This window comes from Ovis canadensis, chromosome 2 (assembly GCF_042477335.2).
Source record: "Ovis canadensis isolate MfBH-ARS-UI-01 breed Bighorn chromosome 2, ARS-UI_OviCan_v2, whole genome shotgun sequence".
In the NCBI taxonomy this organism is placed as follows: Eukaryota; Metazoa; Chordata; class Mammalia; order Artiodactyla; family Bovidae; genus Ovis; species Ovis canadensis.
This window is the reverse complement of record NC_091246.1, coordinates 104,801,689-104,820,597: the sequence shown is the minus strand read 5'-3', so window position 1 is coordinate 104,820,597 and position 18,909 is coordinate 104,801,689. Positions and strand designations below refer to the sequence as shown.

General features: G+C 45.7%; 1 protein-coding gene across 5 annotated transcripts in view; it reads right to left on the bottom strand.

The window, feature by feature from the left end:
• Positions 1-18,909, bottom strand: part of MSRA (methionine sulfoxide reductase A) — a 374,565-nt gene that overhangs the window by 49,929 nt on the left and 305,727 nt on the right. The window contains exon 6 of one of the 5 annotated variants that reach the window (XM_069576744.1): positions 9,849-10,081. The exons of the other annotated variants lie outside the window; for them this stretch is intronic. Within the exon in view, the coding sequence (XP_069432845.1) occupies positions 10,034-10,081 (48 nt within the window). The 3' untranslated portion in view covers positions 9,849-10,033. Of the gene's footprint in view, positions 1-9,848; positions 10,082-18,909 lie in introns of those variants that run through there. 5 annotated transcript variants of the gene reach the window in all.

Sequence of the window (18,909 nt, the reverse complement as noted above, 5' to 3'; positions counted from 1 at the left end):
CTTTGGCAGATGGATTCTTTACTGCTAGTGCCACATGAGAAGCCCCTTTCCTATCGTGGCTTTGCCTAAGTGTAGACTTCTGCCTTTGTTGACATCCAGAGAGAGATCGAGGGAGAAGAAGATCCATGTCACCTGGAATAGAGTGGCTGTATAAGTCAGACTCTCTGGGATTCAGCTGAGTTATCTAGAAACAGGGAAGACAGTATGTGCCCTACCTACCTCGTAACATTCTTGTGGGGAGCAAAAGAGAAGAAAGTGTATACAGAGGCCTCTGCTAAGGGCAGAGCACTGCAGATGCGTGAGGAATCTGTTGACCTGATTTGCAAGCATAGTGAAAACAGTCTCCATGGAGTTCACTTGGAAAATTACCCTCAACACTTTCGGCTCAATGAAGCCTGTGATTGTAATAGTCTAGTTCTTAATTCTTAATTGGATCCCTCTGGCTCAGATGGCAGCCGCTGCCCAGCAGGGCCAGTGACACCCGGTGAGAGGACCCAGAGCAGCACTGGGGGTGAAGGGCGATGGGGCAAGAAGCTGAGAAACAACTCTGCCATTCCCAAAGCGCAGGAGCCATCGGAGAAAGGCCCGTGTGAATCCTGAATGCACCACGGGACGGTCAGGGAAACTGGGGAATGGGCGTGGGCCAGCTGAGGTGTGGGGGCTGGTGTCCAGCATGAAGAAGAGCAATGGAAGAGGACTTCCGTAACACATGTGCTCCCCCATCTTCAGTCTGCACCAGCTCTAATGGCTCGGATGGCAAATGACCTTTCTGACGCTGAAGGACCTCCTGGTATTTATCTCCTTCCTGGTCTTGTCCCCAAATAATACACCCAAAAAGAAGCAATGAATTCAGTTTTATCAATCACCTCTCATGACACAGACAGCTCTGTTTTAAAACAGGAGTTGTAGAGGGGGGTGCAGTGGGTAAGCATGGCTTGGCAACATCTGTAGGGGACTATGATACGCCCACGTGGAGATGACCACACGGGACGGTGAAAGAGAAATCTTCATTCGTAGGAAGGACCAAAGTCAGGAAAGGAGCAGAATTATGGAGAGGAAACTTCGACTATACTTAAGACACAGGTTTTGAGGACGAGCTGGTGTGTGTGCCCATGCCTCAGAACAAAACACAGGCGCCTTTTTGCCTCCATGGCAACCTGGTGCATTTGGCAAAACAGATCCAAGCACCAAACCACACAGGCTTGGTGACCTACGAGACTTGGCGAGTCTTAGGCGTTTTTAATATGGTTTCCTCCTTGCTGCCGATCATGACAAGCAAGGACATTCCCCCGACAGTCCAGGGATGCAACACGGACAGGAGATGACAGGCGAAGAAAAAGAGGGTTTGGGACAAAGGGGAGGTATTTACAGGTCACCATAATGTGGGACCCTCCAGACCACGGGCCAGGCTGCCCGTCTCTCTGCTGACAGCAGAGGTGACATGGTTTCGACTCTTACAGTAATTACTGTTGAGTGAATACATGAATTGATGAGAACTGACGTTTCATTAAAAGAAGAGTATATTTAACTGGTCTAGTTCCAGGATCAGGGATCAAAACCAGACATTCTGCATTGAGAGCATGGAATCTTAGCCACTGGGAAGTCCCTGTAATTTAGTTTTGAAATTAGTATCTGCTCATTTCTTTAGGCAGGCTTCCCTGCTGGCTCAGGTGGTAAAGAATCCACCTGAAACATAGGAGGCTCAAGTTTGATCCCTGAGTCTAGAAGACCCATGGAGAAGGAAATGGCAACCCTCTCCAGTATTCCTGCCTGGGAAATCCCACAAACAGAGGAGTCTGGTGGACTACAGTCCATGGGGTCACAAAGAATCAGACAGGACTTGGTAACTAAACATTTCTTTAGGCACTTGGTCTGCAATTAAGGCAATCTACCATTAGGTGGCAGTAGTGTCATAATCATGCTGTCTTCAAGCAAGATTCTGTCTACAATAGATTATTTCTTAGCTGAGAGAATCTAATTTTCTAAAAAAAAATTACAAAAATACCTACATTTCAACAGCATTTAAAATACCACTATAGTTTTTAATATTTAAGATTAAAGTAGTATCAAACTACTCCTTCCCCAAGGAATCTTGAATTGGGTGGCAAAGGGTCAGGCGTGACTTGGCGACTGAACAAGTATCAAAACTGTCATCATCTTTACATTAACTGTGCTGTGCTGTGCTTAGTCACCCAGTCGTGTCCATCTCTTTGTGACCCCCTGGACTGTAGCCCGCCAGACTCCTCTGTCCATGGGATTGTCCAGGCGAGAATACTGGAGTGGGTTGCCATTTCTTCCTCCAGGGGATCTCCCCAACCCAGGGATTGAAGCCAGGTCTCCCACATTGCAGGCGGATTCTTCACTGTCCGAGCCACCAGGGAAGCCCAGTTATGCAGTCACTATTTAATACACCTGCTTCTCCCCCAGAACTGAATTCAGAGTTCATTTCAAACTCACTGAGTGTCCTGAATGTGGATTCTGACACTCGCCCTTCTGGCTTTGAACGTCATGCCCTTTGTTCCCACAGACCTGTGGGATGGGACCCCTTGCATAGGGTTGGCATAGCTGTAAATAACCACAAGAACTCTACTGTCTTACTGAGCCGCTCAGAGACGACCAGAGGGGAAGCCTCGCTCTGCTTTCCTGGCCGTAAGACCAGCGAGAAGGCTCCATCTCCCAGACAGACGGCGAAAGCAGCGACACACAGGTACAAGCACCTGTGGGCAGCAAACACCACGAGTGCTTCCGCTACATGGAAGGAAGTCATGTTCTGTTCTTTCGTAGGGGAGAAACATGCTTCCTGCCCAAGGGAATCTTGAGATGTCGGCTCATTTAAATATAGGCTCTCTCTCTTTGTGGTTCCCTTAGTAACGACTCTAACTCCGGGTCAGATACAAACTGCCTCACAACTGCTTTAGAGAAGATCTCTTTTATCTTTTATCACAAAACAGTACGTCCTGCAAACAGCATTTGTGCAGACAGCTAGGCAGAGTTTTAAGCTCTAGTCTAGAAGCTTTCATGCCCAGAAGCCATTGCAGGCGAGGCCCTGTTTAGTGGCTTTGGCCTGAATCAGAACCCCTTCCCCACCCTACCCCTGAGTGGGACCTGCAGCGTTCTCCCCAGGACCCCCTGCACACCAACACCTCCAGGGCCTGGAGGGGTCACTCCTTCATCTTCCAATTTTGCAAGGGAAAGACACCTTTTTAGGAAATCAAATGACAGTGTTGCATTTGGGTTTTGTTTTTTTACATTTCTAGTTTTTAAAAACTCAGGCTTCTGATTAGACTCTCAAAGCGGGGAACGGGGAGGAGGTCTTAAAATGACTCATTCTGTGAAACGGAGTGACGACTATTTTAAGCTTTAGAAATGTGTCATCATGAGCACCCTTGTTTTATGTACTAAACTAAGAACACAGAGCTGAGGGGCTTTGGAGCCGGAGCGGACATTTTCAGGGAGCACTTGCACCAAGCTCCGGATCATGGGCTGACCTTTCTATGACACCCTGACAAAGGGTCATTCTGCAGCTGTCTGATCTTCCTGGGCAGGCTGTTCACCCCTTTGTGAGCAGGGAATTCCACTGATGGGTGGCTCCACTTGCCTGGGAATCCTTCCTGATGGGCTAACATCTGCCTCATTGCTCCTGAGCCCTGGAGCAAGTGCGCCCGCCCTTTCCCTCCAAGGACAGCTCGTCGAGGGCGTCTTGCATGCAGCCTTCACATCTCTCACTTCAGTGTTTTCTTCCCCGGTTAAACGCTGAATGGAGCCACTTTTTCGAACTTTCCTCACGGGGACCCTGCCAACTTGGTTCTCCTCCTCCAGGTGTGCAGTGGTGTCAGGCGCTTCTGGCTGTCACCCATGTTGAACGCTGGCCCTGGCCAGGGCCAGATTCCGAGCAGCGGGCTCACCTCACAGGAGCTCTTGGGCCCCTGGGTCAAAATCTGCCTCTGACACCTGCTTGAGGGGTGTCTCGTGGGAAACTGACACCTGTTCAGCCTTAGTTGGCTGATCTCTATAATGACCACAGGGACTTCACAATGTATTATTGATAAACTGGATTAAGTCAAAGTAGATAAGAATGGCTTCCCCAACGGCGCAGCGGTAAAAGAATCTGCCTGCAATGCAGGGCACTCAGATTCAATTTCTGGGTCAGGAAGATCCCCTGGAGGAGGAAACGGCAACCCACTCCAGTATTCTTGCCTGGGAAATCCCATGGACGGAGGAGCCTGGTGGGCTACAGCCCATGGGGCCACAAAGAGGCATCCAGGCACGAGAGATAAGAATATACGCAAGGTACCTTGAACAGTGACTGGCCCCTGAGCACTCTCAGTAACAACAGTGCTAACTGGAACACAATAAAATTGGAAGATTTGGGGTAAATCAAAAGCAGCTTTCACAGGAGAAATATTGTATTAGCCAAAAACGTGGTTTGGGTTTTTCTGTTCCATCTTAAGAAAACACCTGAAGGAACTTACTGGCCAGTTCAGTACTTGGGACTGAATCTTGCGATCAACGCCACCAGTTAAGTTCTGCATTATCCCAGCAAAGCGCTGACTCACTCAGTAAGTGAGCATGCGTGGCACACCTGCCCCTGGTGCGTGCGCTGTGCGTGCTCAGTCGCGTCCGTCGTGTCTGACCCTTTGTGACCTACGGACTGTAACCTTCATGGCTCCTCTGTCTGTGTGATTTCCTAGGCAAGGAGACTGGAGTGGGCTGTCATGCCCTCCTCCAGGGGGTCTTCCCCCGCCCAGGGATTGAACCTGAGTGTCCTGCGTTGCAGGCGGGTTCTTTAACCACTCACCAAAGGTGTTTGGAGAAGGAAATGGATTGGAGAAGAAAATGGCAACCCCCTCCAGAATCCTCGCCTGGAGAATCCCCAGGGACAGAGAAGCCTGGCGGGCTACAGTCCATGGGGTCTCAAAAGAGTTAGACATGACTGAGCAACTCAACAACAATGGTGTTCGGGACCCCAAAGATGGGGGAGATGGCCCCGCCTCACAGGAAGTAGAGCTTGTTCCAGCTACAGAGACAGCTTGCAGGGTGGGTAGGTCAGAGCCACAGGCAGGGGCCAGGGGAATACACAAGATGGGCCCTGGGTCTGGTCCGGGTTGAGATATGGCTTCCAGGAGGAGAACCAGCTGGCCCAGAAGCAAACCTCTGCACAGCAGTGACCACAGTGCCCACTTCTGAGACCCACATCAGGACCGGACTGAGCTGGCAGCTCGCCTGGACCTACAATGTCCAAGGTCGGCCCCCGGAGATTTCCACGGGGTGCATGAGGCTGACTCGGGGATCTCGCCCAGTGCCCCGCCCAGCCCAGGCTCAGGGACAAGCCCTCCTCGTCTGCAGGCCTGTGGCCTGGGGCCCCACGCTGTAGGCAGGTGGCTTTGGTATAAATTTAGAGCCCTCTGCTTCCTCTGCCCACTCATAACTTCACACTTTTCTCCAAGCTGCCTTCGCCTGGAACAGCTTCCCTAAAGGAAACATGAAACCTCTTTCATTTTTCTCTTAAGAAAAAAAAAAAAAAACCTCCTTCAGGCCCATCTGCTCTGGAAAGTCACCCAGATTTCATGGCGGCTCTGCCACAAGGCTACCATCACAGGTCACCAGGGGCTCCTGACCCTGCAGAAACCCCTTCTTTCCTGGGTTTCCTTGGCGACTCAGCGGCAAAGAATCTGCCTGCAGTGCAGAAAACCTGGGTTCGATCCCTGGATCTGGAAGATCCCCTGGAAAAGGGAATAGCAACCCACTCCAGTATTCCTGCCTGGAGAATTCCATGGACAGAGGAGCCTGGCGGGCTACAGTCCAAAGGGTTGCAAAGAGTCTGACTCAATTTCGCAACTAAACAACTGTCCTGGAGCAGCAGGGTAATAAGGCACAGAAGGGTTGCTACGGTCGGGTAAGGGGAAATAAAGGCAGGGGTGGAGGGACTCCCGCATCTGCACAGACACATCCAGGGGTGGGAAGACCGGCCTGGCAGTCCTGCGTTCCCCGTTAACTAGCGTATGGTAGTCCACCTTCGTGCATCTTAGCTGTGTCATCTGAGCAACCAGGAAGTCCTGTTGAGAAGAGGTTACGGCAGCTCTTCCTCCCCTGCATCTGGGGAGGTTATAAAGACATCCACCCTCCCTGAGATGCAGACAACAGCTCCAGCCTTGTCTGTTCGGGTAGAGCCAGGCGAGTAAAAAGTTAAGGCTCTCAGTCTATAAGTAGTTCCTGCTGTTGCAGATAAAATTAAATGGCATGGCTATTTTGGTGGAAAATCAGGTAAAAATGCTGAAAAATAAACTCTCTGTCAAATGCCAGCCACCCCCTCCCCAACCCCAACTCCCCACTATGTTCTTTTTTTATGCCCATTTGGTATTTGTTTTTAATTCTGGCTGATTGTCAACTTTAAAACCTGATGCACAGAGTGGCTTGCTATTCCGGAGGCGTTATTTTAAGATGAAACAATGTAAATTCTGACTTTGGATGGCAGATGGCTGGCAGTTCACTGTTTGGCAAACCAACTGGTATGGTATGTTGGAAATTCAGAGCAGCAGGTATGCAGTTCAATTTGAAACCACCACAGATGCTCGGAGGGAGCGGGGGAGGGGCGCAAGCTGGTCAGGAAATTAAGAACAGTACTCTGAGCTCAGAGGGGAAAAAAAGATGGTAATTAGCCGAAAGTTTGCTTCTTCCAGTCTCTACTTTTCCTTTTTTTTCCCTTTCTTTCTTCTTTTTATGGTTGCTTCTTAGAAAACCAGGCGGGCCCTTAGAAGCTGGCCCAGCGAAAATCTAATTTTGCTCCATAACTGTCTATTTGGCAAAGCTTAGCCCCCATGAGGAATTCCAGGGTGAGGGAAAAGCAGATAAAGAGAAGCTCAAACATATTCTTCAACAGAGAGACGCCAGGAACAATGTCACATAAGGAGCCTGTCTCCAAGATGGTTCTTAAGACAGGAACAATTAATGACATTTCAGGAAAGAGGGACTAGAATTCACAGTTAAGAAAGACCTCCATACATGAAATGGACAACACAGGTGTTTCTACATCCGGGGAATGTCCCCAGACAGAGTCAGAGGGAGGCGGTGTCGACTACTCGCTTGATTAGATTCTAGGTAGTGTGTGACTTGTGGTGTGCGGGTCAGCAGAGCGTCTGGACTCTGCCCAGATTTAGCCATCAGGAAGGTCTATTTAAAGCCAGGGAAGACGCAGGGTCCTTTTAAAGAAGGTTGCTCAGGCTGCAAACCTCAAACTTCAGATACTCGTCAAGTAGAATGTCCAAACAAGTCATTAGGACAAGAAATTTTGGGGTGTGTGTGCACGTGTTGTGTGTGTGGTGTGAAAACTGAGCACCTCTGATTTCCTCCAAATTCGTATCATGGCTGGAAGGCAAGTAGGGGAGCACCTGTTGGGTGACCTGCAGTTCTCTCCAGGGTGCCCCAAGTGGGCAGGAGGCCCAGGAAAGGAGCTGGGATGGAGAGGTGCCACGTAAGACTTTGAGATTAACAGTAGCCCTCAAACCACTCTTGTATGAGGGTCCTCAGGCTGAGGCAAGGTTTGAGGGGCTGGCTTTGATGATCCTGAGACGCAGCAAACCTCCCACTTTGGGCATCTGTGGATGACAACCACTAAACCCAGAGCAAGATGGTCTGAGTGACTGTGAGAAACTCAGACAGGTGGGGATAAACTAGTCACTGTATTGCAATTAGGTGTTTGCGGCCAGAACATCAGCTCATTAAAATTCCAATTCATAACTTAATTGCTCATCTGGACCTTTAGTAATGAGCAGAGGGTCTCTGGGTTTTAAAACGATGCTCCGAGCCAGTGTGAGCCCTTTCTCCAGCAGAGTGTGGCAGTGAAGAAGCCTACGGAAGGTGATCCCTGCTCCCCGTGTCCTCACACAGGAGGACGCTGCAGCCATGGGCCACGTGCAAGGCCCCGTTCCAGGGCTGAGGGACAAGAACATGAGTCACACATGGATCCTGTCCTCAGGAACTTTCCATCTAATGGGAATAATAAGGCGTGAATATACATCATCACGGATGGAGCATGGTGGGGCCTGGAGGACAGACAGATGAAGGACAAAGGGAACTCGAGTTTCCAGTTTCCTGCAGAGATGCACCGTTCCCTTCTGGAACTGAGGGCCTGACACAGGAGCCTGACGGATTCCCCGTGGGTCAAGGGGCGGGGCGGGGGTGGTGGTGCAGTGTCTCATGCCTTCCCCTCCAGAGATGTAAGCCACGCTTGACCGTGTTCCCAGGTTTCCCAAGAACCTGGTTCAAACCCCCGAGATGGGATCAGAATGGATCCCTGGCTTGAAAATAAATCGGGAACTGCAGTGCTTCAAGCACAGAATTAGCCGGGAGGCAAAGACATCTAAAGGAAGCCGGGTGAGGATGAGAGGCGCGTGGACATTTCTGGGGGAAAAATGTTGTGCGTGCTGTGCATCACCAGCCACCAAATGTGAACCGCAGCAGTGAGAGAGGCTGGCGAGGGTCCCTGAATACATTTCTTGTGAGTTCTCTCAACACCAAATGGATTAAAAAAAAAATTTTTTTTTCCTCCTGAGATGCCGCAAAAATCAGCATGTCCTTCTGTTGTTTCAAAAATGACATTTAAGCGGCAGTGAGGCTGACTGTACTGGGGCGGGGGAGGGGGCAGTGGCAGGGATGGCTGAACAAAAGAACCGGGGGTCAGGAGGAGTGGGGTGGATCAGGGACAGCTTAGCTTGGTGGAGGGACCTGGACAGGAGGGGACGAGAAGGGCTGGGAGGCTGGGAGGGAAATCGGGACTGGCACGCATGAGCCTGATTTTCCAGCCTCTGAAGCAACTTTTTGCAAAAGGGCCCCCATCGGAGACCACCCTCCCCTTGGAACACAATTTGGGGGCAAGTGAGAGAGGGGGCTTCTCTGAGTCTATGAGGACTGCTTGGTTAGGAGTCACGTCTATAAAAAGAGCCCATCACATGTATGCAGAGAGAATAGTTGAGGCACAAAAAACTCAGACATGGGTATGGAGCTGAGAAATGGTAGGGTGACCCCTCCCCTCATATCCCACCCCCCACATTGTTAAAGACCCATACCCATGGGCTCGGTTTGGGTTTCTTTGCTTACGGATCACTGTGAATGGGTATCTCTGATTTGTTTTAGTGGCTGTAGATGTATTCATACGGACCAATACATCCAGACAGCACAGAATGAAAACAGGGGTGAAGGCCCACCCAAGGGGGTCGGGGGAGTGAGAACAGATATCACTATTTGTCATAGGCAAGTGGTAACATTTTCATTGGCAGGTTGCTCTTGTTCAGTCACTGTCTTGTCCAACTCTTTGTGACCCCATTGACTGCAGCACACCAGGCTTCCCGGTCCTTCACTATCTTGTGAAGTTTGCTCAAACTCATGTCCTTTGAGTCGATGATGCCAAGAGTTCCCAAATAAGGATGATTATTTGTGTCAGACACCAGGTGCTTTACATATATTATTACAATTAATCCTGCAGCAATAAAGTGATGAAGGGATTTTCATAACCCACTTTATTGGTGAATAAACTAAGACTCAAAGAGCTTAACTAGCTTGTTGTAGTCTCATAGCTGGTTAGGACAAAGCCAGATGGGAATGCTAGGCTCTCTCACTCCAAGTCCAAGATTCTTCCTTGTTTCCTCATAAACAAAAGATTTGAGAGCAGTGAAACAATGACATAGGAGGTAAGAGAAAGAGAAATCCCCTATCTCACATGAAGGAAACTACTTCCCTTCCCAGGGAGGCAATGGGAAGGGGAAAAAAAGAGTAAGACACAGCTTTGCTTTGATAGATGACAGTGTGATATTAATAAGTTGTAAGTTTAAGACAGATAAATTAGGGAGACATTTTTCACATTATCAAAGTTGCCTTTACTTCACAAAGTGATTTTCTTAAGAGTTACTTTAGGTAAATGGCATCCAATGTACATTCAAACTAAGTGACAAATAAAAATCTTTCACATGTAACTTTGGACAAAGACAGGCAGACTCCTGAGAAGAGAGAAAAAAATATAAGCCCTTAAATGTGTCTCTCAGCAGTAGTTTTGTTTGCATTCAGAACTTCCAGTCTTCCAAGAATCCTGAAAGAAAGAAAGTGAAAGTGAAGTCGCTCAGTCATGTCCGACTCTTTGCGACCCCATGGACGCAAAGAGCCTACCAGGCTCTTCAGTCCATGGAATTCTCCAGGCAAGACTACTGGAGTGGGTTGCCATTTCCTTCTCCAGGGGATCTTCCCAACCCAGGGATCAAACCCGGGTCTCCAGCACTGCAGGCAGACGCTTTACTGTCTGAGCCACTATGGGCACAACTGTGAAGTAGCTAACTTTGCCTTTGAATCATCCATTACTTTTAAAAACATTGTGTTTACGTTGGTAAAGAATCCTAACCAAGTGCAAAAATAGGCTTATGTGCCCCCAATATCTAGAACACAATGTTCTTAAAAGTAATGGATAATTCAAAGGCGAAGTTAGCTACTTCACAGTTGTACCCATAGCCACAACCACCAAACTGTAGATATAGCTTGAAAGGCTGTAAGAAAAGACATAGACCCACAAGTCCCAAGTACAAGTCCCTCAGACAAAAGGTTAACGAACTTTAGATTCCAACCCCAGAGCCCTTCAGCCAAGCAGAAACACAGCACTATTAATAGGAGTCGTGACAGCTAAGGCAGTCACTGACCTGGGCTGGATCTCCCCCCAGCACGTTGCATTTCAAAAGGCCTGTTATCTCAGAGAAGGCTGCACTGTCTCTGTAATTATGTCTCCAAGAAACAATGCTCTTCTCCTTGCATTTCAGAGAGTGGCCCTGCTAAAGGTGTAGGAACTTAACCGTGAGCCACAGAGCCTAAGAGGATGAAGGCAGAGGCCACAGGGGAGCTGTCCAACTCTATTGGCTGGATGAGAGATGAGGATGTTTAGGGGGTTGAAAATAGCTTTAATTAGGGACCTAAGCAAAGAAGCAGATAAATCATAAATTGCTTCAACAGACAAAGGAACTGGGAGTTACAAGCTTGCCCAACTGCTTCCCATCCTGGTTGTGGTTCAAAGTGGCAGGCTGTGAACTCCAAAAGCCAATTCAACATTTGCAACTCATTATCTCCATGTAACAGGCAGTAAAGAGACACTGTCCTCCCACTAGATGATGAACTCCTTTAGCACCAGACACAGACCCTGTGTTCCTGCTGTCCCAATGAACACAAGTGTGTTTGGAAATAGGATGAGTTACCAAAAGCACCTCTAGATTAGAATCCCAAGGCAAGGGAATAAAAAAAAATTTTAAATGTATGATTCGAGACAATTTTCCTGAATTTTTTAAATTTGAAAATACACATTGAAAGAGCTCACCTCATACTTGAAACTCTCTCAACCCATAACTATCAACATCAAGACATGATGCGATAAAATTATAGGATTTTAATAAAGATAAAGAAAAATATCTTTATAATATTGTAAGGGAAACAAAATTAGACTATCACATGATTTTTGATAATATTTGTGCTAAAAAGAACTAGACTATTTTATTTTTAATACCTATATTTATGATAGTTAAAGAAAAAAGTTGGTTAAGGATTTTATACCCAGCAAAATGGACTTCATGTAGGAAGAGCACAAACTCTTATCAACACTCATGAATTCAGAGAATATTGTTTCCATAAAATGAACACTAAGGAATCTACTAAAGAATTAGTTTCAGACAAAAATGACTAAATTGGCATCAACATAAGGACAGTGAATGTTAAGTATATATCTACCTATAGAACTAAAGCTAAATGAGGGTTAAAAGGAATAGACTATAGTATATATTGACTATATGATTAATAATACAAATATAACTAGAAAAACTGGGAGGATGGAAGAGAATTTGGAGCTTTACAAATTTAGCTATTTTCAGTAATTATAGTTGATGGTGGTAGTATTGTTATTATTATTATTCTGAGACTTTTGTAATAATTATGAGATGTTCTAATTCTAGTTCCGTGTTTTTAAGAACCAGGACACTTGGTTTGAAATAAAGGAGATACAAATGCAATATAAAAGTTAAGTAAAACATCTATAGTTTTGAATCTGAATCTGAAATGGTTTGAACTTATAGAATATTTGATCTCACTCATATTACACCAGAGAAGGTAATGGCACCCCACTCCAATACTCTTGCCTGGAAAATCCCATGGATGGAGGAGCCTGGTGGGCTGCAGTCCATGGGGTTGCGAAGAGTTGGACATGGCTGAGCGACTTCACTTTCACTTTTCACTTTCATGCATTGGAGAAGGAAATGGCAACCCACTCCAGTGTTCTTGCCTGGAGAATCCCAGGGACGGGCGAGCCTAGTGGGCTGCCATCTATGGGACTGCACAGAGTCGGACATGACTGAAGCAACTTAGCAGCAGCAGCAGTAGCATATTACCCATGTGTATGCTATGTCTGCTGAAAAGCTAGAAACAAGGACCAGCCCAGTTAGGAATGAGCATACAGAGTATCCAGATTGTGGTCTTGAAATACCTTTTCCTATTATCAGAAACCAGGCTTCTTGCAGAAGTGGTTGATTCCAAACCTGGGGCAGGAGATACACAACGTGAGTCTGGAGCATATTCAAATATCAGATAGGTAGAAAGATCAGAAACTTAGAAAGATCACAAACTTCCCGAGGTCACATCAAAGGGGACCCAGGAACCAACTGAAGAAGCCCCAAATGGCAATGGATTGAAATCTATCAAAAATGTGTAAATCCATAAGTTCATAATAATATTTTAAAAGAACTAATTGGTTACATTTCAAGGATGTGTGCGTGTGTGCATGCTCAGCTGCTTCAGTCACATCCATCCCTTTGCAACCCTATGGACTGTAGCCCACCAGACTCCCTTGTCCATAGGATTCTTCGAGCAAGATACTGCAGTGAGTTGTCATTTCCTTTTCTAGGGGATCTTCCCAATCCACGGATCAAACCTGAATCTCCTGTGTTGCAAGTGGACTCTTTACCCATTGAGGCACCTGGGAAGCCCCATTTTAAGCATGACAGGAAGCTAATGTGTTATCTTGAAAACTGGATATATAAATGAGCTGGATATTTATCCTGCCTTTCCTGTAAGAACTGTACCGTCGGGTGGCCAAGCGATAGAAAAATGGAAGCTTCTCCGTTTGGAAGCATTAAAAAATTATCACAGCCAGTAAATGAAAACAAAATTATAGAGTGAGAATTACATCATTTTTCAGCCTTCAGGCAAGTGGTGGATCTAGACATTAAGCACCACTGAGTGCTAACATGAAAAAAGCAGAAACCACATGTTACATGCTTCCTGATGAAAAACATCATCACCGTGCTAAAGAGGTTGAAGCTGAGTCTGCTCAAGTCTCTGGAAGCAGCTGCCAGGGTGCAGGAAACACAAAAGACAGAAGGACACGTTGAACTGAGAACTGCGCCACAAATATAGACGCTTGTGTAACTCTAGAGATTTAAAATGCCTGAGTCCTTCCCCAGAAAAAGTGTAAGGAAAGAAAGGGACGGAGGGGATGCTGCAGCTTTTAAGAGAAATTTCAAATACGATTTTTTTTTTTTTTTGTAAACTGGCATACCTAAAAAACAGCAGTGAAATGCAGAAAAAAGTGTGGAGGCTTCTCAAAACACTAAAAATAAGACTACCATGTGACTCAGCTGGGTGTATATCCGAAAAAAAACCCCAAAACACTAATTTTAAACGATACATGCACCCAACGTTCACAGCAGCATTATTTACGATAGCCAAGAAGTAACCTAACTGTCCGTCAGCAGATGAATGGATGAAGAAGATGTGATATATATGTGGGTATGTTATATATGTACACATACATGTATATTTGTTGTTCAGTCGCTCAGTTGTGCCTGACCCTTTGCGACCCCATGGACTGCAGCACGCCAGGCTTAAACGCATACATGCATACCAAGGAATTCAGTCGTACGAAAGAATGAAACTTTGTCACTGGCAACATCATGAAGGGACCTGGAGGCTATTATGACATGAAATAAGTCAGACAGATAAAGACAAATACTACATGACATCACTTATACGTGGAATCGAAAAGGTGCAACAAACTAGTGAATGTAACGAGAGAGAAAGACGCTCACAGATACAGAGAAGAGACTGGTGGTGACCAGCAGGTAGAGGAACGGGGGAGGGGGGAGATAGGAGGAGGGGGTTACAGGTATAAACTATTATGTACAAAGTAAGTTACAAGGATATATTATATTGCACAACAGAGGGAATATATACGTAATTTTATATGTAACATTATATTTATATATTTTATGATACATTTATATACTTTATACATTTTATAATAACTATAAAGGGAATATAACCTTTAAAATTGTGAATCACTATACTATACACCTTAAAATTATATTATATTGTATATCAACTATATTTCAATTAAAAAAAACATATATATATACACACAGTAAAAAAATAGTGGGGAAGGCACACTAAGCTGACAAAGCTACAAATAAATCCAAGAGAGTGATTACCATAAAAGTTGAGAAGGGTGGCGAGGACTATGATTGTAATGGACAATGGAGGAGCTTCCAGGGTAGCTGACAAAGTGTCATGGGAACAAACATGTTTGCCTTATAGAAATTCACTAAGCTATGGATTTGTTTAGTATTGCTTTCTGTATTTGTTTTATTTCGCAACATGAAGGTGAAAACAAATCTTTAAAAATTCCAACAGCAATCAATTTTAAAGAATGTTCAGAATGCTTTAAACTCTTTATGGAAAAAAAAAAAAACAAACAAGCAATCAGGTTGCCGACTAAAGAGTAGGGAATGTCCAGATTTCATGGCTGTAGCCACTCAACCTGCACGGCTGGGACCACTTAATCTTTTAGCTCCTCAGATAAGGTAAGGAGCTTCTGGTCAGCAGTTGGCAGACTAGGCTGCTGGCCCCACCCTGACCATTGTGAACAAGCCTTTTTTCAAAACCCAGTTGTAGCCTGGCTTACAAGATTTCTTGTTGCCACAAACCCAGTTTCAGTGGGAAAAGGACAGACTTTATCATCTCCAAATCTCTAAGAAATTGGTTTCCTGGGACTTCCCTGGTGGTCCAGTGGCTAAGACTCTAGGCTCCCAATGCATGGGGCCCAGGTTCAATCCCTGGTCAGGGAACTAGCATCCACATGCCGCCATGAAGACCTGGCACAATAAATACTAAAAAGAAAGAGATCGGGTTTTGGTGACTGTTGGGTCACCCTGATGCAGGCCATCTGCCTGGCTGAACCTCTGACTATTCCCCAGTTCTGGAAGTCCTCCCCCAGGAACGCCAACCATCTACGTCCTGAAGGAGCCCGTCAGGAGTCTGAAGCTGGCCTCTAGTCACCTTTCAGACACTGCCTCTCTCCAAGCCGCCCTGAGAGCCCAGGGTATGACGGTCCTGCTGCAGCTCAGGCCCTTCTGCTGTCACTCATGCTCTGAGGACTTCATTCAGTAGGTAAACCTCCCCAGCTTCACTGCAGTATCTTCCTCACCCCACCCATGTCAGCTTTTTTCCAGCCCTCATGCGTGACTCACGGTCAAAGACTCATAAATTTGCAGATCTGAAAATGCCATCGGACAGATCATCTTTTAGAAATTACCTCACTTACTTTTGTTAGGAAACTGAGCATCAAAGAATGGATGGCAGGTTTGGCAGACCCCACATTTAATTGATATGGCTTGAATTAGACCCAGGATTCTCTGACAATGACTTTCTCACCCCTCCATCTCTACCCATCCTTGGCCATTGCCTCTTTTTAAATGTGCATTAATACTCGGCACTTCCACGCAAGTTGACATTACCGCCATGCCAGGAATGATGCTGGGTGGGCAGAGGTGGTGCTGGGGGCTGGGAGGGTCTCTTGGTGCTACAGGGACACATGGCCCTGCCCTACCACAAATAAAGGTTTACAGGAAGAGCAATAAACAAGAAGTTTATTACCAAGCAGCATGCTAAATGCAGACACAGACTCTCTCATTGACCATACTCTACTCAGACTCCCCTGAACACTTTTCCAACCAGACCTGACTCTTAGATATCTGTGTTCATCTGTGCATCATCCAATTTTATTAAGAGAAAGAATCCTGCTAAATCAGTTGAACAGACCCTCCCAACCTCACTAAGTGATCACCCTTGACATATGATCAGGTTCCTCATTATCCCCCATCCCACAGGTGATGCCTGAGCATCTGTCCTGCCTTCAGCAAGAATCTTGATAGCTTGGTTTAAGCAGAACCCCCCATTTATCCCTGATGTTTCCTCTCAGTAATTTTCTATGCACTGACCCCCACCCTGCTCCCTGACTATAAACTCCCATTTGCTCATGCTGCATTTGGAATTGAGTCCAATCTCTGCCCCACTGCAAGACCCCCACTGCAGTGGTCCCTATATCTCCGCCATGGACCCCTTGAATAAAGTCTTCCTTACCACCTTCAACAAATGCCATGGATAGACAGCTAGTGGGAAGTTGCTATATAACAGAAGGAGCCCAGCCTGGTGCCCTGTGATGACCTAGAGGATGGGGGGAGGGGTGGAAGGAAGGCTCAAGAGGGAGGGAATATATAGGTAGTTAGGACTGATTCAAGTGGTTGCATGGCAGAAACCAACACAACATTGTAAATAAATTATCCTTCAGTTAAAAAATAATTTTAAAATGTCATGAAGACTTCTTTCTATAACAATACCAAAGTATAGACATGACGTGGTGCTGTGGGCATACACATATCAAAAGCTATGGAAGTGTGCATGCCCATATATGCAGCAATCCTCCTTCTTGGAATTTGTCCCAGTTAAACAATCATGGACGCATGAAAGGATGTCACTACCAGTATGCACACCACAGCAGTGTTTACAATTGTGAAATGTCCAACAATTGTGAAATGACATTGTTTAAATTAACTGTGGTATATCTATTCAGTGCAAACTATATAGTCAAAAAATAATATAGGAAAATAACATGAAATGATATGAAAAGACACTCGTGAAATACTGATCAGTGAAAACACATACAACAAAATAGAATGTAAACCAAGGTTCAGTCATTTAAGGTACTCATTCCCACAGAGAAAGGAACAGAACATATATACCAAAATGCTTTAAAATATCATTATTAAAGGTAATTCTTACTCTCTTTGTGTTTTCCACAATAAACATACATCCGTGTGTAATAAACAATTAAAACTTTCTTCCTCTAGAATAAACTTAGAAACTTGTCTGAGTCTCTCTCACTCATTCTCACTTGTGCATCCTCAGATTTGTGCTCTACACTTGAATCTTGCCAACAGCGTGATTCCACCAACTTCGAGATCAAGTCCAAAGCAAACACACTAGAATTCATGTCTTAACAGGACCTTGAGCTAGCTCTTCTCTGCAACTTAGAAGATGAGCTTTCCTAAGTACAAAAAAAGAAAAATCTTTATTCAGGGTTCTTAAAAAAAACACACACACAATAAACTTAAACTCTAGTGCTAACCAAAGATATGCAAAACAAAATAAAATGCTGTTTTATGCTTCCCATATTGGCAAACATTAGAAACAATGATAACACTTGGGGCTGGTAAGACTGTAATAAGAAGTATTGCAATGCACCACACTGAATAATACACACTTCTGAAAGTTAACCCATTTAAAAAAAGAAAAAGAATTAGTTTTACCATTCCTTATAGCACTTAGGGAAATTTTCTTAGACATAGGTTTCCTGCTTTCCATTAATAATAAAGTTGTTTGCATCCATCTTTAAAGTCCTTTGTCTCATCATTTTTCTTTATGATTTTTCAAATGCAGTTTGCTAAGACATGTCACAAGACATGGGAAGATAGCTGCTTATTTATCTCTTATTACTGTCCTGCGTGGCACTCAAAAAAATTTTCCAAATGGAACTGCTACCTGCGTGGCATCTTATAACGGAGAAGGGTTCTGGCAGATGCAGAGACCTAGAGAGGAATAGTCACTAGTTGCAGATCTTCAGTAGAGGGCAGCCCCTTGAAGTCTTAAAGACAGTTGCAGAGCTGGAAAAGTAGTACTTAGGAAAGCATTAAAGAACAGACGTTACCCAGAAGATTCTCTCTGATCAAGGCAAAATCATCCATGCGGCTCTGCAGGAGACACTGACCATTCGTTTTAATACACCGACCCACTGACCATTCGTTTTAATATGCAGACCCTCTTCCAATATTGGGAGACACGGGTGGGAGGAAAGGGTTCTCCAAACACTCCATTCAGGGGTCTGCCTGGTGGCATCAGTAACAAATCAGCGAAGCGATTTATTTCCTTTATTGATATTTTAGCAGGCACGCCTAAACAGAAAGCTATCAGCAAGGGTACAAGAAGCGCAGACTCTCTCCTCCAGGAATGGGCTATTCGCAAACTACCTTGAGTACTGCTCTACTTCCGCATTCTTTGTCTCATGGGGAGAGGCACTGTGCCTGTGTGTGCATGCGCAGGCCCTGGTTCTGGCCCAACATGGAGGGAGGGAGGCTAAGGCTCCTGCTCTCCTCCACCCACCCAAAGGGAGGTAGGGATCATAACGACTTCAACTGCGGAAGCACCCCCCCAACCGCCGCCCCGCCCCGCCCCGCCAAAGACAGCTCAGATGGGCAATGAAGAGGAGGCGATGTGGCTCTGATATTCTGCAGGGCGGAGCTGATTTTTAAAGTGAAAGAAAAAGAGTCGAGTCCCTCTTCTCCCCCTAGTTGTTGACTCTCCAAAACACTGGGTCTGGCGCGGGTTCTGATCCCTGGAGTTTGATGCACGTTTGATTCACAGACTGCTGCGTGTCTGCACCAGATGGCCTCGAGTTAATGAACACAAACTCATCCCTTTTGCTCACCAGGGAAATGTGCAGCTCAATCTGATTTGTACTCTCCAACTAAAAATATTTGAGTATTTTTAGGGAGCATTTTACTGAGA